Source organism: Tachysurus fulvidraco, chromosome 23 (genome assembly GCF_022655615.1).
Source record: "Tachysurus fulvidraco isolate hzauxx_2018 chromosome 23, HZAU_PFXX_2.0, whole genome shotgun sequence".
NCBI classification, from domain to species: Eukaryota; Metazoa; Chordata; class Actinopteri; order Siluriformes; family Bagridae; genus Tachysurus; species Tachysurus fulvidraco.
The window spans coordinates 7,912,871-7,930,573 of NC_062540.1; the positions used below are offsets into that span (position 1 = coordinate 7,912,871).

The 17,703-nt window shown below is 33.6% G+C and overlaps 1 protein-coding gene and 1 long non-coding RNA gene across 5 annotated transcripts in view; both read left to right on the plus strand.

The window, feature by feature from the left end:
• uckl1b (uridine-cytidine kinase 1-like 1b) overlaps positions 1 to 9,175 on the plus strand; it is a 39,202-nt gene extending 30,027 nt beyond the window's left edge. Inside the window, exons 9-15 of one of the 4 annotated variants that reach the window (XM_027144822.2) lie at positions 5,239 to 5,337; positions 6,711 to 6,804; positions 7,181 to 7,243; positions 7,389 to 7,511; positions 7,676 to 7,783; positions 8,269 to 8,425; positions 8,994 to 9,172. In XM_027144822.2, the coding sequence (XP_027000623.1) occupies positions 5,239 to 5,337; positions 6,711 to 6,804; positions 7,181 to 7,243; positions 7,389 to 7,511; positions 7,676 to 7,783; positions 8,269 to 8,425; positions 8,994 to 9,073 (724 nt within the window). In that variant the 3' untranslated portion in view covers positions 9,074 to 9,172. Of the gene's footprint in view, positions 1 to 5,238; positions 5,338 to 6,710; positions 6,805 to 7,180; positions 7,244 to 7,388; positions 7,512 to 7,675; positions 7,784 to 8,268; positions 8,426 to 8,993 lie in introns of all 4 variants that reach the window. The other 3 variants (XM_027144823.2, XM_027144821.2, XM_027144824.2) reach the window with 3 other exon arrangements.
• Positions 9,176 to 11,160: 1,985 nt separating this feature from the next.
• Positions 11,161 to 14,098, plus strand: LOC113641752. Its single transcript, XR_003440401.2, has 2 exons — positions 11,161 to 11,381; positions 12,245 to 14,098. It is a non-coding gene; the product is annotated as an uncharacterized LOC113641752 (long non-coding RNA).
• The last annotated feature ends 3,605 nt before the right edge of the window (positions 14,099 to 17,703 follow it).

Sequence of the window (17,703 nt, forward strand, 5' to 3'; positions counted from 1 at the left end):
AGTCTCTAAAATCAACAATCTAATGACTATACATATGAAGATAAAATGTTTTTCATGATCTGATGAAGCCTGGCTTATGCTTTTCTCAAGAATGGCTAGTATATTTTATTTTATACTAGTAATAAATAAAATACATATTTTAATGACTGTCATTGAATCATAATCATAATGCTATAGCAAATCATCAAACAGAATTCATTTAAAATATAATTTCAGTCAATGGTTTAGCACATTATTTACATAAATAATATTCATATGTTGTTACTGTAGTACATATGTATCATGAATATTGAAGTAAATTATTAATCACAATAGTAAAACCTTATGGAAAAAAGGCTTTTTTTTTTTGGGATCAACTTTTGTTTGCTTACCTAGACCTTATTATACGATATCATACCAACTAATTAATATTATTTCTATTAGGTTCTTTCACGGCAAGTTCTAAGTAATGTACACTACATGATGTACGTGGATATCTGAACATCACATCAATTTATGGGTCCTTGATGTTGGAAGCATACAATTGTCGAAAATGACTTTCCCATTAGGATTTCACTGGAACTAAGGGGCTTAGCCCAAACCTGTTTCAGCATGGCCTTGTGCACAATGCAAGGTCAAATAAGAAATAGCGTGCTTAGATTGGTGCAGAAGAACCAATCTAAACCAGGAAGGGAAAGTGGAAGGGAATGGTTTCTGCAAGTTTCGAATTGTTTTTTACTAAAACAAATGTTAACCAAAAACACTCGGATCTATTTCACCCTATTTTCTAAATACCATATCAATAATATTCCAACATCCTAATAATATTCTGTTTTTTCAACAAGAATATCTTGTCACTTTAAATTCTTTGTACACTTTCATTACACTGAAAGATTTACACATGACACTTACTTCTCACTTCAAACACACTTTATGCGCTAATACATTTTTAACAAGCATGCCCTTTAAACAATTTACAGAGAGTCTTTCAACTGTTTAGTAACAATTCAAAGCAGCTTTACAGAAGCATAGTTCGATTTAAAACTGTTCCCAGATGCTGGACAGTTGCATTTTACTACACTGACTATGGCCTGTAAGTTTGTTCTTTGACTGACCACATTTTGAACTATTTTGAATAGCCTTCTTTTGAGTGCTGTATCTTTCTCCCAGGCCATAAAGAATGTTTAGAGTCTCGCTGGTGCTAGGTGCAGCTATATCTGTGTGTACAGTGTACAAGACATTGCACTCTCTTTGGTACATTTATGTTGGCGAACATTTCACCATGTTCATGTTCCATCAGTCAGTCGAGCAGTCATTTTAAAATAAAATAATTGCTAAGTTTTTTAATGCCTTTTTTTAATCTAAATGTATATGTTTTCCACAGTACAATAAACTGTAATGTTGTTTATTGTTGATAACACAAACTTGGTCTTGTCCGGAAGTTCTCTGCAATCTTCAAGCAGCTGATTGATATGAATGTATGTGATCTCAGTTGACTAGGCATGAGTCATGAACAGTCTGTGGATAAACAAATGCATTGTTTGTATACTGTGTGATCAGTAGTCTATCACTGCAATAGTTTCAACAACAGCATCACCAAAAATATACTGAATATTAATTTAGAAAATGCAAATTACACACTACTATTTTTATTTTTGTTTACACAAACATACGATGTTTGCCAATTTTGAAATAAAAATTCATTCAAATCTCTTGTAAAATTAGGTGTTCAATAAATCTTCTTAATTTTACTGATTATGACACTGAAAGCACACAAATTTCTCGCCAATATGGATAGACTTTCGGCATTGACGCACGTGGCAGTCTTTCTGTCCATCACCAATGCCTTCCCACAAAGATTAACTAATGGGGTAATTTTTGACCTTGCAATTTATGACATTATTTAAAATTTATTTTGCCTGTCCTGTCTTATAGAAGTTGTTAATTATTTAAAAGAAGTTGACATTTCTAAACAGTATGGCCATCATATGCTCGTCAATTCTTCTATGGTGGGGCCTAATTTATGCATGATTGAACTCATGACTGGTTGCAACTATTTGCCTAAAAGTTGGTGGGTATATTGAGGAAACCATTTCAAGTAAGCCAGGATCCATAAGTCATACTGAGCTAAATTTGGATGCATTACAGAATCTAGTGGAAGCCTTCCCTGAAAAGTGGAGGCTGTTATAGTAACAAAGAGGGGGCTATCTCCATATGACTTATCATGGTTTTGGAATGTGACATTCAAGAAATGCTTTCCGATGGTAATAAGTTCACATTCGTTTGGACAAACAATGTAAATTATGACCTTCACTTATCAGGCTAGAAAATAAATACTGTTCTGATTTACTTGCTGTCCCAATGTACCTGAATTCACCCAAAAGTCACCCAAAATGTGTGATTTCTATAAGCTTTTTAATGTTTTGTTTTTTCACTTTGCTTAACTTCACTCAGTGCTCAAAAGTTTGCATACCCTGGAAGAAATTGTTAAACATTGCCATTTATTTGGAAGATATGACTGATGCAAAATATTTTTTTCTTATTTTAATTACAGTGGTCATGTGAAGTCATTAATTATCACATAGCTGTTTGACTCCTTTTTAAAATTTAATGATAACTGAAATCACCTAAACAACCCTGATCAAACATTTACATATTCTTGAATGTTTGCACACAGGCTAACACAGAGGTTTAAATGGCTATTAAAGGGAAGTTTCCACAAGTTTCCTGTGACTCATTGAAATTAGTCTCCATGCATAAATAGTCAGTCAGTTTCTCAGCTCATGAGGTGATGCACTGGCTTGATAGCATCTCTTGATAATGCCCACACCAGGCTGCGTCTCCACAGAAATTACTATAACAAGCTGGAGGAAAGAGAAATAAGCAAACCAGTCCGATCTGTGACCTCCCCTTGGACAAGAAGCAAGTCAGTGCCCCCTACGAAAAACCAGGACATGGATTGCCATTTCCCAGGAACAGAAGCAAGGGGAGGTCACAGGCAATGAATTAAAACAAAAACAAACGACAGAAGAACAAAAACCAGAAAAGCAGTTGCCCCAAATGCAGGGATAGCAAAAACACGATTTATTAACGAGAAAACAGTGACAAGAAAAAAACATGGAAACAAGAAAAACGGCATGGCTAAACTAACATAAACCAAGAAAGAAAAGATGAAGCTAAATGCAATGCATAGGAAATAAATAGACATGATTAACAATCCATTGGGAACAGTTAAATCCAGACACAAAACACGTGACACAACACGCTGCCGGAAAGTTCTGGCAGAGAATGTCCAAGCAGAGTCCTGACAAATACTGGATACTGCACCATGGGGAGGACAAAAGAACTACCAATGAACCCGCATAGTTAATAAGGTAGTTAAACTTTAAAAAGCAGGAAAATGATATAGAAAGATATCTTATCAGTTGAAAATGGCAGTCAGTACTGTACAAACTCCGATAAAGAGGTGGAAAATAAGAGGTTCTGTTGATACCAAGCAACGGTCAGGTAGACCAAGATAGATTTTACCCATTACTGCCAGAAGAATTGTTTGGGACATGAAGAAAAACCCTCAAACAACTTAAAGATAAATACTTTCTGCTCTGGAAAAAAGTGTTGTTTTAAGGAGCATAATAAGGACGCACTTAAACACAAATTACCTGCATGGTGGAGTTTCCAGTGGAAAGCCGTTACTGTGCCCATGCCACAAAAAGGCCCGCCTTCTGTACCCCAGACAGTACCTAGACAAACCTCACAGCTTCTGGAGCAGAGTCATTTAAAGTGATGAGACCAAAATGTAACTTTATAGTCACAACTATAAACACTATGTTTGGTGAGGAGACAATAATGCCTATGGTGAAAAGTACACCATCCACCACTGTAAAGCATAGTGGTGGATCTTTTATGTTTTGGGCCTGTGTGAGCTCCAGTGGCCCAGGGAAGTCAGAAAAAGTATTGGAAAGATAAATGCATGTTATCAGAAAATACTTGCAGACAATTTGCATTCTGCAGCATGAAAGCTGTGCATGGGAGACTATTGGATGTTCCAACATGATAATGATCCAAAGTGCAATGCAAGGTTGACCATCCTATGGCTACAGCAGAAAAAAGGTAAAGGTTTTGGCGTGACCATCACAATCTCCTGACCTCAAGATTATTGAGTCACTTTGGGGAGATCTCAAACATGCACTTTGTTCAAGACAGTCAAAAGATTTACAGAAACTGGAGGCATTTTGCCAAGATGAATGGGCAGATATAACACCTGATAGAATTAAGGACCTTACACACAATTATTACAGTTATTAAAAGACTACATGCCATCATTGATGCTAACGGGGGCAATACACAATATTAAGAACTGAAATAATAAGAACCTGATTTTCTTTTTTGTTTGATCGTGCCATTAATTTATGCCTTACATATTAACCTGAGTCCTATAAGAAATAAAATAACTTTGTTTTGCCTTCTCATAATAATAATGGTACATTATTAATGGTATTAATGGTTCTTTTAAAAATGGTACATTATTCTCCCAAGGTATGCAAACATTTGAGCACCACTTTATATGTATGTGTGTGTGTATATATATATATTTATATGTATATACATATATATATGTATATGTGTGTGTGTGTGTATATATATATATATATATATATATATATATATATATAAATATATATATATATATATATATATATATATGTATATATACACACACACACATATATATGTATGTATATATATATATATATATATATATATATATATATATATATATATATATATATATATATGTATATATATGTGTGTATATATATATATATATATATACGTGTATATATATATACACGTGTATATATATATATATATATATATATATATATATATATATATATATGTATATGTGTGTGTGTATATATGTGTGTGTGTGTGTGTGTATATATATAAAAACACTGATAATAAATAACCGATGGCAGGACATTTCAATAGTCAGTTCTTTTGTTATAAGAGCCCTTATTCTGAGTGCCAATGTTAGTGACTTTTATTAACTGAGTATATTTGCTGCTTCATTTGCACTTTTTCCCCTACAAACAAGCAACTAACTGTGCCCAGTAATGCTGTAAATGATTTTTATTAACATGATGTGTGTGTTTGTTTGTGGGTGAGAGATGTGTAGACATACATGTCTTGGTGGCCCATTTTGAGTGTGACGTTCCACTGACCACTTCCTGTCTCTCTTGGTGGCCATGGTAACAGGGCGGCACTGGCTTCTGCCCATCAAGCTCAGCCCCTACCTCAAACACTCTGTGTTTTAGAGAGCACACCGCAGGTCCGTGGTATGCACACTATAATCAGGTAAGAGACAGCCAAACAAACCTTCGGGCTTGTTAATAGCAGTTGTGACCCACACTTATATATATTATGTTTCATTTTAGAAAATATGATTAAGTGCGGATATTGTTTTCATTTGTGGATATTTACATCAAAATCCATTGAACAGTGCAGGTGAACATTTCAGGAATCATAGCACGGACCAAATTTATTTGGATAATTGGCTGCTCAGAAATGCAAGAATGCCATTATTGAACTGAAATATCAATAGACACATCAGAAAGATAACAACATTAGGCATGGCCAAATCAACTACTTGGTTACATTCTTAAAAGCAAAAATGCACTGGCAAGATCAAGAATGACAAAAGGCCCTGAAGATGACAGAAATCAGCTGTGGTGAATGACAGATTTTTTTCCCCCTTGTGCTGGACAAACCCTTCACAAAAGTTGGTTAGATAAATAACATCCTTTAGGCAGTAGGGATATTAAATCCAACATTGAAGTTAAAAATAACAATGAAGAGAAGATTTAAACAAGGTAAATACAGATAATTTTAATAGATGATTAGTAGAAATTGTAGACCTTAGTACAAGTTTTTCTTCTCACTGTCACCAAAAGCTTACATTAAATCATAACTCCCATAGCATTAAAATAAGTTCAACTTTTATAACCGTAATTTTTACATTTCTGTAAATATTATCCCAAACAATTCAGATAACATTTGTGATTAATGTTTGCAATTAATAGATCACATTTAACAATGAAAGTGTGAGAGCAAATAGGAACAGAAAACAGCCACAGTGGCAGAGCATACTGTAACTAGGGATAAAACCCAGTGTACTGTATCTGGGGTTTCCAGACTTCATATAGTCTACAAATAGTTTCTCCAATTTTGGCCCATAAAACGCTCATTTGTATTGTTCACCTGATTTTGGATGTAGATATCCTTAAATTAAAGCTAAAAGTCTGCAAAATGAGCCCATATTCATTCTAATATATTGTGTTAGGCAACTAAAAATACAATAACTTTATAGTTTTAAAACAATTGTATGATGAAAATGTGGTATAGATATGGTATAGATAAAATTGTACTTTCAAAATTGTTCTAATGTAGCACCATGTATACTTTGCCGCAGTATAAAATAATGAATGGATAATGTAATGAATATCTGTATACATATTAAATATTTAAAAGATTGAAAAATACATAAGCTTCTTTTCCTTTCAGTATAGCAATTAATTCCATGTCAGTTCTCCCCTTTCACTTTCAACAAGTTATGCTATATCACAGAGCGATGAATACAGTGGGAGAAAAGCACTACCTGCCAAATTCACATAGAACATCCTCACAAGCTTGGGTTTTTGCAAACATGTTGTGGTTATAATGTGTTTTAGGAATAAAGAGACAAGCAGAGATGAATTCATCTTCTACTCTAAAAGACTGATGAGACTCCTCATTGAGAGAGCACTCTCCTTTCTTCCATCTCAGGTCAGAAAATCTGTAATAGAGAGGTTTTGTTTTTGAGGTTGTCTTGTGTATGGAAACTAAGGTCCACCGCAGTGGAAAAAAACAAAAGTCTAAGGCACACAGTGGCAGCATATACCTTCATAACGCTCAACCACACAGTGTCACAAAAGAACCTTTACAGTTTAAGCATCTCTACAGAATTTTTTACACTGTGGTGTATATAAAGCAGATTTTTTTTGTTGTTGTTTTACAGTCAAATTATTCTTTTTAATGTTGGTTATTCATTGTTACAATACAACAGGAACTTAAAAATGCTTTCCTTGAAACAAATTGTGTTTATACAATTTGACACTTTCAAATTCAGTATGGTAAATTGTAGGTGTTATCTTGTCACCAGGTTCGTTTTGTTCATACTCCACAAGGCCAGGATTATGAAGGAAGGACTTTTCAAGGGAAGAGGGTTAGTAAATATGTCAGAGCTCAAAGATGAGTTACATTTTCCTTGTTTGGGGTCATATTGTCTGTCAAAATTCAGATAGTGTGTTTGTAGTAATGACTTAAGCACATTGCAGTAGGTAATATTTTTTGTATTTCTGGTTGAGCAGGTCACAGGGGTATCCATTCTCAGAGCGGGAGAAACCATGGAACCTGCACTCAGAGCTGTCTGCAAGGATGTCCGTATTGGCAAGATTCTAATACAGACCAATCAGGACACAGGAGAACCTGAGGTACTGTTCCACTTACTGTATTAGGAAATAGTACAAGTAAAGCAGATCTTTAAGGCTTAAGAGTAACAAAATACCATCACTGTTTGGTTTTAACAATATTTTAAGCTGCAGCTGAACTGTGCTATTTCTAATGCCATTTCTACTACAAAAATATATGTTTGTAGTTGCATTACTTGCGTCTACCCAAAGATATAAGTGAGGACCATGTGATCCTCATGGACTGTACTGTGTCCACTGGTGCTGCGGCCATGATGGCAGTACGAGTCCTACTGGTAAGGACGAGCATGCAGCCATACACGCACCTAAACACATTTCTTAAATTAACATTGATTCTGTAGCATTTTTTAAATGTTTTATTTACTTGTCTATATGTCCCTAATTGATATAATGAAAAATCCTCCAAAATATTAGGAATTATTATTACATATGAATAAAACAGTACCTCTCCAGATATTGCTTTTTTTTTGGTGATAAGATAAAATCACAGCCAGCATAAAGGCTGTCACATGATGGAAAACATAAGTCTCAGAAGGCATTAATACTTAATACATTTTAAATAAATGTCTCCTTACATCAAACTATGATGCTATGTTTTTTGTTTGTTTGGTTGGTTGTTTTTTGTTAAATAAATTTGTTAAATAAAAAAGATTTTATTTTTTGATCCCAATTTAGATTGAATTTTGATTCTGTGTAGATAGTAAAAAAACAACAACATTCCTTTCTCACTATTCAGTCTGAGGTATGTTTGTTTGAATAGGACCATGATGTCCAGGAAGATAAAATTTTGTTAGTCTCTCTGCTGATGGCTGAGATGGGGGTCCACTCAGTAGCCTACGCCTTTCCTCAGGTCAAAATTATTACCACTGCTGTTGACAAAAAAGTCAATGACCTTTTCCACATTATACCTGGCATAGGTAAGCAGCTGTGGGTACATTGATACAGCAGATCTGGGAATATAAAGGACATATGGGAGCGATAGTCAGAATATCTTTGGAAATAGAGATTGTGGTACATATTTTGTACGCATTTTATTATTAACCTGTGTAAAGTGCTCTTAAAACTTAATTTGAACTTAATGAACTTAATTTCAACAAGAGTTTATTAATCTGAATATTGCAAATGGGCATTCTATATTGTAAACATCTTGTTAGCTGCTCAGAAAAAGTATCTATGTAAGTAGTCATACATTGTTGTGATGCTTCTGTGCCATTCAAGTTTAACATTTACTTACTTTTTCCATCTAAGGTACTTCTGTTACTTTTGTATTTCAGAAAACTTTATTTAACATATTCTGCAGGCCTAACATTTCTTGAATATTGAAAAGTAAAGTAAATTTCTGAGGTTAGAGAGATTTAAAGAATAAAGTATAACACTGGTAGACACGGGCAAGAATAAAAAAGGTTACACAATTTATTGTGCTCAGCTGCACAGCAGGACCCAACACTAAGCTGCAGATTTTGTGTCTGTCTCATTTATCTGAAGGGAACTTTGGGGATCGGTACTTTGGCACTGATGCACCGCCTGATTGGAGTGATGAAGACATGGATGAGCCCAGCTGTTAGCTAAACTGAGCCTGAGCCATGTGGATAGGACTGTAGTGTTTGCACTAGAGACCCTATGGTCTGACTTAAATTTTATATATATATATATATATATATATATATATATATATATATATATATATATATATATATATATATATATATATATATATATATATATATATATCTGTGTGTGTGTGTGTGTGTATGCTTTTCCTCTTTTTTTTTTGTCTGAAAATATAGCTTTTTTTTTTTTAAACAAGCATATTTATTTAATGAACGGTTAACATGTATATAAAAATAACTGGTATTCTGTGACAATTTTACAATACTGTTTATTGTCAAGAACTTTTTAAATTTACAGCTTTCTATAAACACATTGAAAAACAGAATTACTTTACAGCCTTGCCTTGCCACCAGTGAGTTTTTTTTAAGACCACTATTGGAAAATGTGTGTAGGAGTTGTTTCTTTAACTTGGTTTCCCCTCTACCGGCAAAAAAAATGCTGACCAACCATACAAGTATGTCAATGTTTGGCTTGATCTTTTTAGAACAATGAACTGAGTTTTATTTTCCAAACAAGGATAAACTGATTGTATTTATCTTGAGCATGATTAGTCAGGTACATCTCTGTAAACACTTTCTTATGCAAGTACAAGAATTGAATGTGGCACTTGTATCAAAGATGATTTCCACTGGATATTTGGTCCAAAAACAATCAAGAAAAATATGTTCAATAAAACAGCTTTTTAATTTCATACGGTCACATGAAATGTATAGTGAGTTTTATATGTCAATATATATATCTTAGATTATAATTCTGCAGACCTACATTGCTAATTATTTATTGATATGGGTAAACCAGACACGCATGCACTTGAACATAGAGAATATATGGACTTTCATTACCATGAGGTGAGAATTATATTGTATTATTAATCTTGATTAAGTCAAGTTATTGTATCATAACTCTAGAAGTAAATTTATGTGTGTATCATCATTGAGACTAAATTTGCTTGTCAATATGTTTTACATAATGATGTGTGATGACTATACAAACCTTGTATGGTGTACATATTCATGATTGTGATTCAAATTTTCTTCAAAAGCATTTGCATGTCAACAGGCTTATATTTTACATTTGCAGCTTGGAATCAACCACTCCGATTCAACTCACATGTCACTGTAGTGCACATATTGTTTCATTTGATCAAATTTATCATTTAATTAATAAAAAGAATTATTTTATTTAAATAAATTGTGTGTGATTTTCTCTATGGTCATATAACTGTAAATGTTTATGTAAATGCACCTTTTTGTTTTTTGTTTTTTTAATTCTCTATTCATATAAGCAATATCTATTAATATTATTTAATAATTATTAACTATTAATAATATTTTAATTACCTGACTTTTTGTAGATACAGAAGGAAGAAACTACTGTATGGAAAGTATTAGATCTTTTTTCCTCGAGAACAACAAAACAACATAAATGTTGAATTTTATAATTTGTTTTTTTCCATGCGTGATTATGACCAGACAGCTTTGAAGTTGTTGCTGTAATGTACATCTATTTTAGTCATGGCATATGACCTTTTACACACAGGTATACCATAGATCTTTATTTTAAACATACAGGCAGTGGATAGTAAGACAAGACATTAATGTTTCAAAGGCACAGGAAGGATACTGTGGTTGTCCTCTGTAAATGGAAACTAACCTAGCTATCTTTCAACAGTTTCCATAATTAAGTTCTTTCTAAACAACTATAATGAAGAACTGATTATGTCACTGAAATAAACCTTTAATGAAAAGTGCTGTTTTGGGAGATATCGGATAAAATGTGTGAAAACCTATATCTATTACCGCTTTTCAGCAGTGCATGAAAAAAATCTGGTAATGTGTGGTCCATTGCACAGTAATGTGTTTGCTGCATAGTGGAGAACAATGAAGTTTTATATTGGATTTAAGGTTTGATGTCCTTTTCTTTTTGTTTACAAATAAAATGTGTATATAAAAATAAAAACTGATGTTATAAAGCACACTTTTAAATTGTAAAAACTGTGCTGAATATATTTTTTCTCAAGGACATCAATATTAAGATGTCATGGAAACTTTACCACAAGCTAGCTCATAGTGACAAACAGGAAGGAGGCTGTTTGTATGTGGCAGTGCTCACATCTCCAATAGCAGTGTCAGGCCGAACAGGCCACAGAATTGTGAGGTGAATGAGTGAGAATACAAAAAGAAAAATCAAGAGCTGGTAGGTTCTTAATTCTGTCATTTTTCTGCATGGCCTGCACGATTCATTGCTCTCTATAAACAACAGGTAAGTGTTCTATAACCGTCCAGTTCTATATATTTTGCTGTTTTATATATTGTTGTTTTTTTCTGAAGATTTATGATCCTATATACTTTGAATGTAATGTTCAGGTTCCGGTTGAATATATGTTCAGATTTTGTTGTCAACCAAGATATACACTGAGTATTCTTGAATTAAGCTGAATTTTACATCATTTTAGTCATTACATATAATGCTTGTGAGGTGTGTTCATTCATAAGTAGAGGATTTCATGAACATTATCTAAATAAAAGGTACAGTAGATACAGTTAGCCCATGAGGAAGTCAAAAATTTAAAGAATTGTCTACTGCCAACCCAGATTTTTTTTTGTAAATGAAACATTTACAAGTCATACATTTCACTGCTTTTTCATTCAATGTTACCAAGAGGACAGTAAGTGATTAAGTGATGGTTATACAAGAGTAGAGTATGTTATTTTTAAAAAGCAATAATTAATTTAGATTTACTGGCTTATTGTCCTCAAGAATGAAATGTATAGGAAAAGCAATGACGAAAATAGCAAATATTATTTTATTGATTAATTATGTATTAACCCGTGACCCGAGGTAGTTCGGATAAAGCGGTAGAAAATGAATGAATGAATGAATTATGCATTAATTGATTAAACATAATTTTAATCATTCAAAATAATATATTTTTTCATTCATGTCAAGAAATGAAAAGAAAAATGCAAATGTATTTATAATGCAAAAGGAAATTTATAATCTTATAATTTGTTACACCTTTCCTGCCAAAAACAGAGTTCAAAAATTGTCCTCCATTGTATATAGTGTTGCAAATATAAGAATAGCAGCTTTGTTGTCATATTTGGTTTACTTTTTTCTCACAGATGAAAGGGTGTGGATCTCTTTGCTCAGTTGAGTCAAAGCTTACAGGTTTGCTTTGGAAGTGGGGAGTTGCTTCGGTACCTCAGTGTGTCTGGGCAGCACTTTCAAGGACTGTCAATCCTGAGAATGTTGAGGTTTTGGGTCAATCTCAGGTTCGTCAGCCCATGAAAAGCTGTCTTCGCCTAATCCTAGTATGATCAGTAAGGTTTTGTATATATATCATCTGTTTGTTTAAACTTTTTAACATACATTGCATTTTGATATAGCTTTCATGAAAATTAAAGCTACTGTTATTTGTATATTATTATTTTTGCTTCTGTAGATCCTGCTTTTTTATGATTAATGTACATGGTTTCTTTTTTGACAATCATTATTTACTAACAATGAATGTTTAAAGACTCACTGCAAATTACAAATTTGGTTTACCAATTTTTTTTAAATGCTCATGCAAATTATGGTTATGATAATCTGGGGATAGGTTTTAAAATGTAAAAATAAATTATTATTCTTCATCATTTTTTTAAATTTAATTAATTTTATAGAACAGATCAATTGGTGTTTGTGGAGTTTACAACTATTTTAAATCTTCTTAACATTACCTATTTAAAAAAATGGATCCTTGGTAATTCTTTGCATATTTAAATTTTTCTCAAATTTTGGTTTAGAAAACAGCATAGTAAACCCTTTAATGTCAGAAGCCTTTAGTTTGAGTAGCCCAAGTATATTGGCAGATTATCGATACAAAAATGTATATTTCCTTAATGTAATGCAAATGTATGAAATAATTCACACCATGAAATCATTATACCGTATATATTATTAATGTAATAAATATGCCGTAAATCTGCTACATAGTTTTTTTCCTGTTTGTTGGGGAGTGTGGAAGTTTATTTAAATTCTCATTTAGAAAAATAACAGCCGTGGCTCTGAACAGTTGCTTTTCTTTTTTACATTCTAAATAAAAAAGTTCTCTATAACTTACTTACTATATGAATATAAAATATATATGAAAATAACATTCTAATTATTTATCACCATAATGCAATGCAATGAGATTGAGATTTACATTTCAATGAAATTAGAGTGAAAGGTTTCAGTTCCGCTTGCTACTGACATAAGTGAAAGGTGCTAGAGCTCAGCATCCTTGATCATCCTGTTCTCATAATTAGTTTTTTGTCACAGAGCACAGAAAATGTAATATTAAATTGCTAGTACCATGATACTGTGTGGAGAAACAAGGTGACAAAATGAGGGTAAATTTCATTTCAGGACTTGATGGAAACAGAAATTATCAGTTTATTTGTCCTAATTCAGAGGTTTCAAGCACCTATCTGCTCTTCCCCAGTTCAACACGATTGTACTATTTCTGGACAGGTAAATTACAATTAATATATTTAAAGTTATTAGTTAATAAAACTGCAGTAAAGTCTTATGTACTGTGTACAATTTAGGACAACAGTTTTACAGATCACCACAAGAGGGGCCATTGTCCATGAGAATGTGAAGGTTTTTATTAAAGGTTTTTTATTAAAGGTTTTTTTTATTTATATTGAAGGTTTTTATTAAAACAGTACTGATGGGGACATGTCTTAAAGGGTATGTATTACGATGCATTTTTTGCATGTGACTGGAGTTGAAAATAATAAAAAATTCATACTGGTTAATAACTCTGTACAGCCATGGATGTTTAGACATTTTATGAAACACAATGATGTAAATCCTTTTGATACAGCAGTTGAAAAACACTGGAATGCATCTGCATCCACATACTTTTTGTGCATAGTTGCATAGTATCTTGTTTGATTTAGCCTTATAACCCTTCCCAAATCAATAAAGAACAACACTTGCTTCTCTGAGATCTTGGCTGATGTTCTTTCTTTCTGGTATAATGTAGACACACACCTGATTGCTCCAGAACACCAAACCGCAAAACGTTCTTAGTAGAGTCACATTTCTTGAGGATTACTTAATCATGTGCATTATTGTTGTTGAAGTAAGAAGAATATACTGTATGTATTTTTACCATCTAGTTTCTAGATGGTAAAGTTGCTGAGGACCATACAATTGTTGTTTAGGCTCTGATAAAAACATGTAATTTAAGGAGAGGGTACATCCTTTTTTCCATAATTGTATATGTCACAACTAAGAATAATCAAATGGATGCTTTAGTAGCATTATTGCCATTAGGGATGTAACTGGAACAAATACCTTATTTGGATTAAACAGATGATGTGACCTAAATGAATATGTATATAAATAAAAACAATATGCAAGGTAAAATAAAAAGCAAAAGTATTATTTTTCTTATTTATGCTTGAACATTGACTTTGAATACTCCAGTGATCAACTTCTCAAGGAAGAGATCCAATAGGCTCAACAGGATTATGTTTTACACCCCGAATGCCCAGCGTACAAACAATACAGTAAGTCCCACAGAATATGAGACCACATGTAACCCAGACTCAAAACCATTTGTCTGAGTCAGTTTAGGAACACAGTTAGGTTGAATAACTAAAGGGAGTAATAAGATAATTAATGAAATCTAAAATTATTTTACATGAAATATGGGTTAAGTAACTTAAGTAACACTATTAGACAGTAAATAATTAAAAACACTAGACAGTAACTTACATTAAAGCTCTGTGCTGTGCAAGTGAGCATCAAATTGGGTGTACTACTTGCACGAGCTGCACATGAGCTAGAAGCTGCGTGAAAAGTCAATTTACTAAATTTAAATTAGAAATACATTTGTGAGGAAGAAACTGCAAGTTATATTGCAGAGAAAAAAGGCAAAATTTAGTAGTTTTGGAGGAAATTGAACTTTATCCTGTGATCGGTGTGATTGTCCTCACGCTGAATTCCAACGGTTTCTGCGTCGTTCAGAGAAATTCATGGACTGCATTGACAAGAACACTGCTATTGTGCACCATGCTAAGATGGTGAACCAACCATAAAACAATGAGAGACACTTCTTTTTTATCTTCGGAGGTATCCTCATTTAACCAAGAATTTCCAAGACGTGTACCTTTTTTAAAAAGAAAACATGAGTGAGAAGGCAAAACACCCCCCCCCCCCCTATAGGATTCAAGTTAATATGTAAGGCATAACAGAATGGCACAATCATCAAGCAAAAAAGAAAATAAAGAGGTAATTCCTGTTCCAAAGTTTGCATAACTTTATTTCTTAATATCATGTATTGCCCTCTTTAGCATCAATGATGGCATGCAGTCTTTTGTAATAATTGTGCATGAGGTCCTTAATTCTTTCAGGTAGTATGGCTGCCCATTCTTCTTGGCAAAATGCCTCCACTTCCTGTAAATGTTTTGGTTGTCTTCATAAACTGCACGTTTATCTCCCCAAAGTGGCCCAATAGTATTGAGGTCAGGAGACTGTGTTGGCAACATCAGAACCTTCACTTTTTTGCTTTAGCCAGTGCAGGGTCAACATTGCCTTGTTCTTTGTATCGTTGTCATGTTGGAACATCCAAGAGCGTCCCATGCTTTCATGCTATTGCAAGAAGAATGCAAATTGTCTGCAAGTATTTTCTGATAACATATCTTGCCATCAGTTTTTACTAACTTCTCTGTGCCACTGGAGTCCACACAGCCCCAAATAATTAGACATCCAGCACCATGCTTTACAGTGGGGATGTTGTACTTTTCACCATAGGCCTTGTTGACTCCTCTCCAAACATAGTGTTTATGGTTGTGAATATAAAGTTCAATTTTGGTCTCATCACTGCAAATGACTGCTTCAGAAGCTGTCTAGGTGCTTTCTGAAGGCAGGCCCCTTTTTGTGGCATGGGTGCAGTAACAGATTTCTCATGGCAACTCGACCGTGGAGGTCATTTGTTTCCAAGTACCTCCTTTTTCTGCTCCTTGAAACAACAACATCCCTTTTTTTCCGGAGCAGTCTGTGTTTCTCTCAAAAGTTGTTTGTGGGTTTTTCTTTGCATCCCAAGCAATTCTTCAGTCAGTAGTGGGTGAAATCTTTCTTGGTCTACCTGACCATGGTTTAGTATCAACAGAACCTCTTATTTTCCACTTCTGTATCAAAGTTTGAACAGTATTGGCTGCCAAGTGTGATATCTTTTATACTCTTTTCCTGCATAATAAATTTCAAAACTACTCACTTTCCTCCAAAACTACTTTCTCACGAGCTGAGAAACTATTTATGCACATACACTAATTACAATTACCATGAGACACAGGTGTGGAAATGTCCCTTTAATAGTCATGTAAAGCTCTGTGTGTTGACCTGTGTGTTCATAATGTGGTCAAATGTTCAAGGTAAACTTTTGATCATGTTTGTTTAGGTGATTTCAATTATCATTAGGTTTTAAAAAGGAGTCAAACATCTATGTAATAATGACTTCATGTGGCCACAATCCGTAAATAGGAAAAAATATTTTTCATTATCAGTCTTTTCCAAATAAATGGCAATGTTTTACAATTTCTTTCAGGTTATTCTAGATGATCATAGAAAGAGAAACATTTCTGTACATTGTAGATTGGTCTACAGAGTCTGCAGTAGATTTTTTAATTTTCTATAGCATGTGCTTGTATTAATTGCTTTGATATATTTCTGATTATAGTTAAAATAAGGCCATCTGCAGGCACTTTTTTACAGGAAACTGAAGGCAGGCTATTAGGACTTTATAAATAAAGGTGTGTTAATTTCAAGTGCATAGTCATCTTCTTGCTTACATACGAAAACAATATGCTTGCTCCTTTGTCTATAAACTGGGATTCTATCTAGTCCTATAGTACCTTGGCTGCCTTCATACACTTTTGTTTGTGCATATTGCTATGTGTCCATACCCTTGAGTGTATGTACTCTATGTTGATAAATTCCTGTATGGCTGATGCTCACAAGGACATGTACACTGCTTGACAAGTAGATGATGTTTCTGGTTGCTTTCCGTTTTTTTAATGAAATCAAAGAGCTACCTTTGCATAGACTGACACAGTATCGTGAACTACGTTTGTCTGTTGTATCTGATACCCAGTCAGCATCACTATACACTTTTAGACCTAGATTCTCTGTGTCATTTCTCTTGAAGCATAATCCCTGTTCTGATATACTGAGGTATGTGAATAAAATTTACTGTATTCCAGTGTTGTTCTGTTTTTTCAGAGAACAAGACTCTTTGCTACAATGTAAAGTAGTGAGTGTACAGCTTGTTGTCACACCGGGAGAAGGAAGACAGACCCAGATACAGGATAGCTTCAAATAATCATGTTTAATAACACAAATACATAAAACAGTAACAAAGACGAAAACTAGGACGAAAGGGCGAGGGTACACTGACGATACACTGATGTTACACTGACGGTGATTCTACGCTGCCATCAGCAACGTGGCACGGTTAAATAGACATGACAATGAACACATGAGGAACAGATGTGTAGAGACAGGGAGGAGTAAGCAAAAGTGGGGCAGACACCTGACACAGAACATA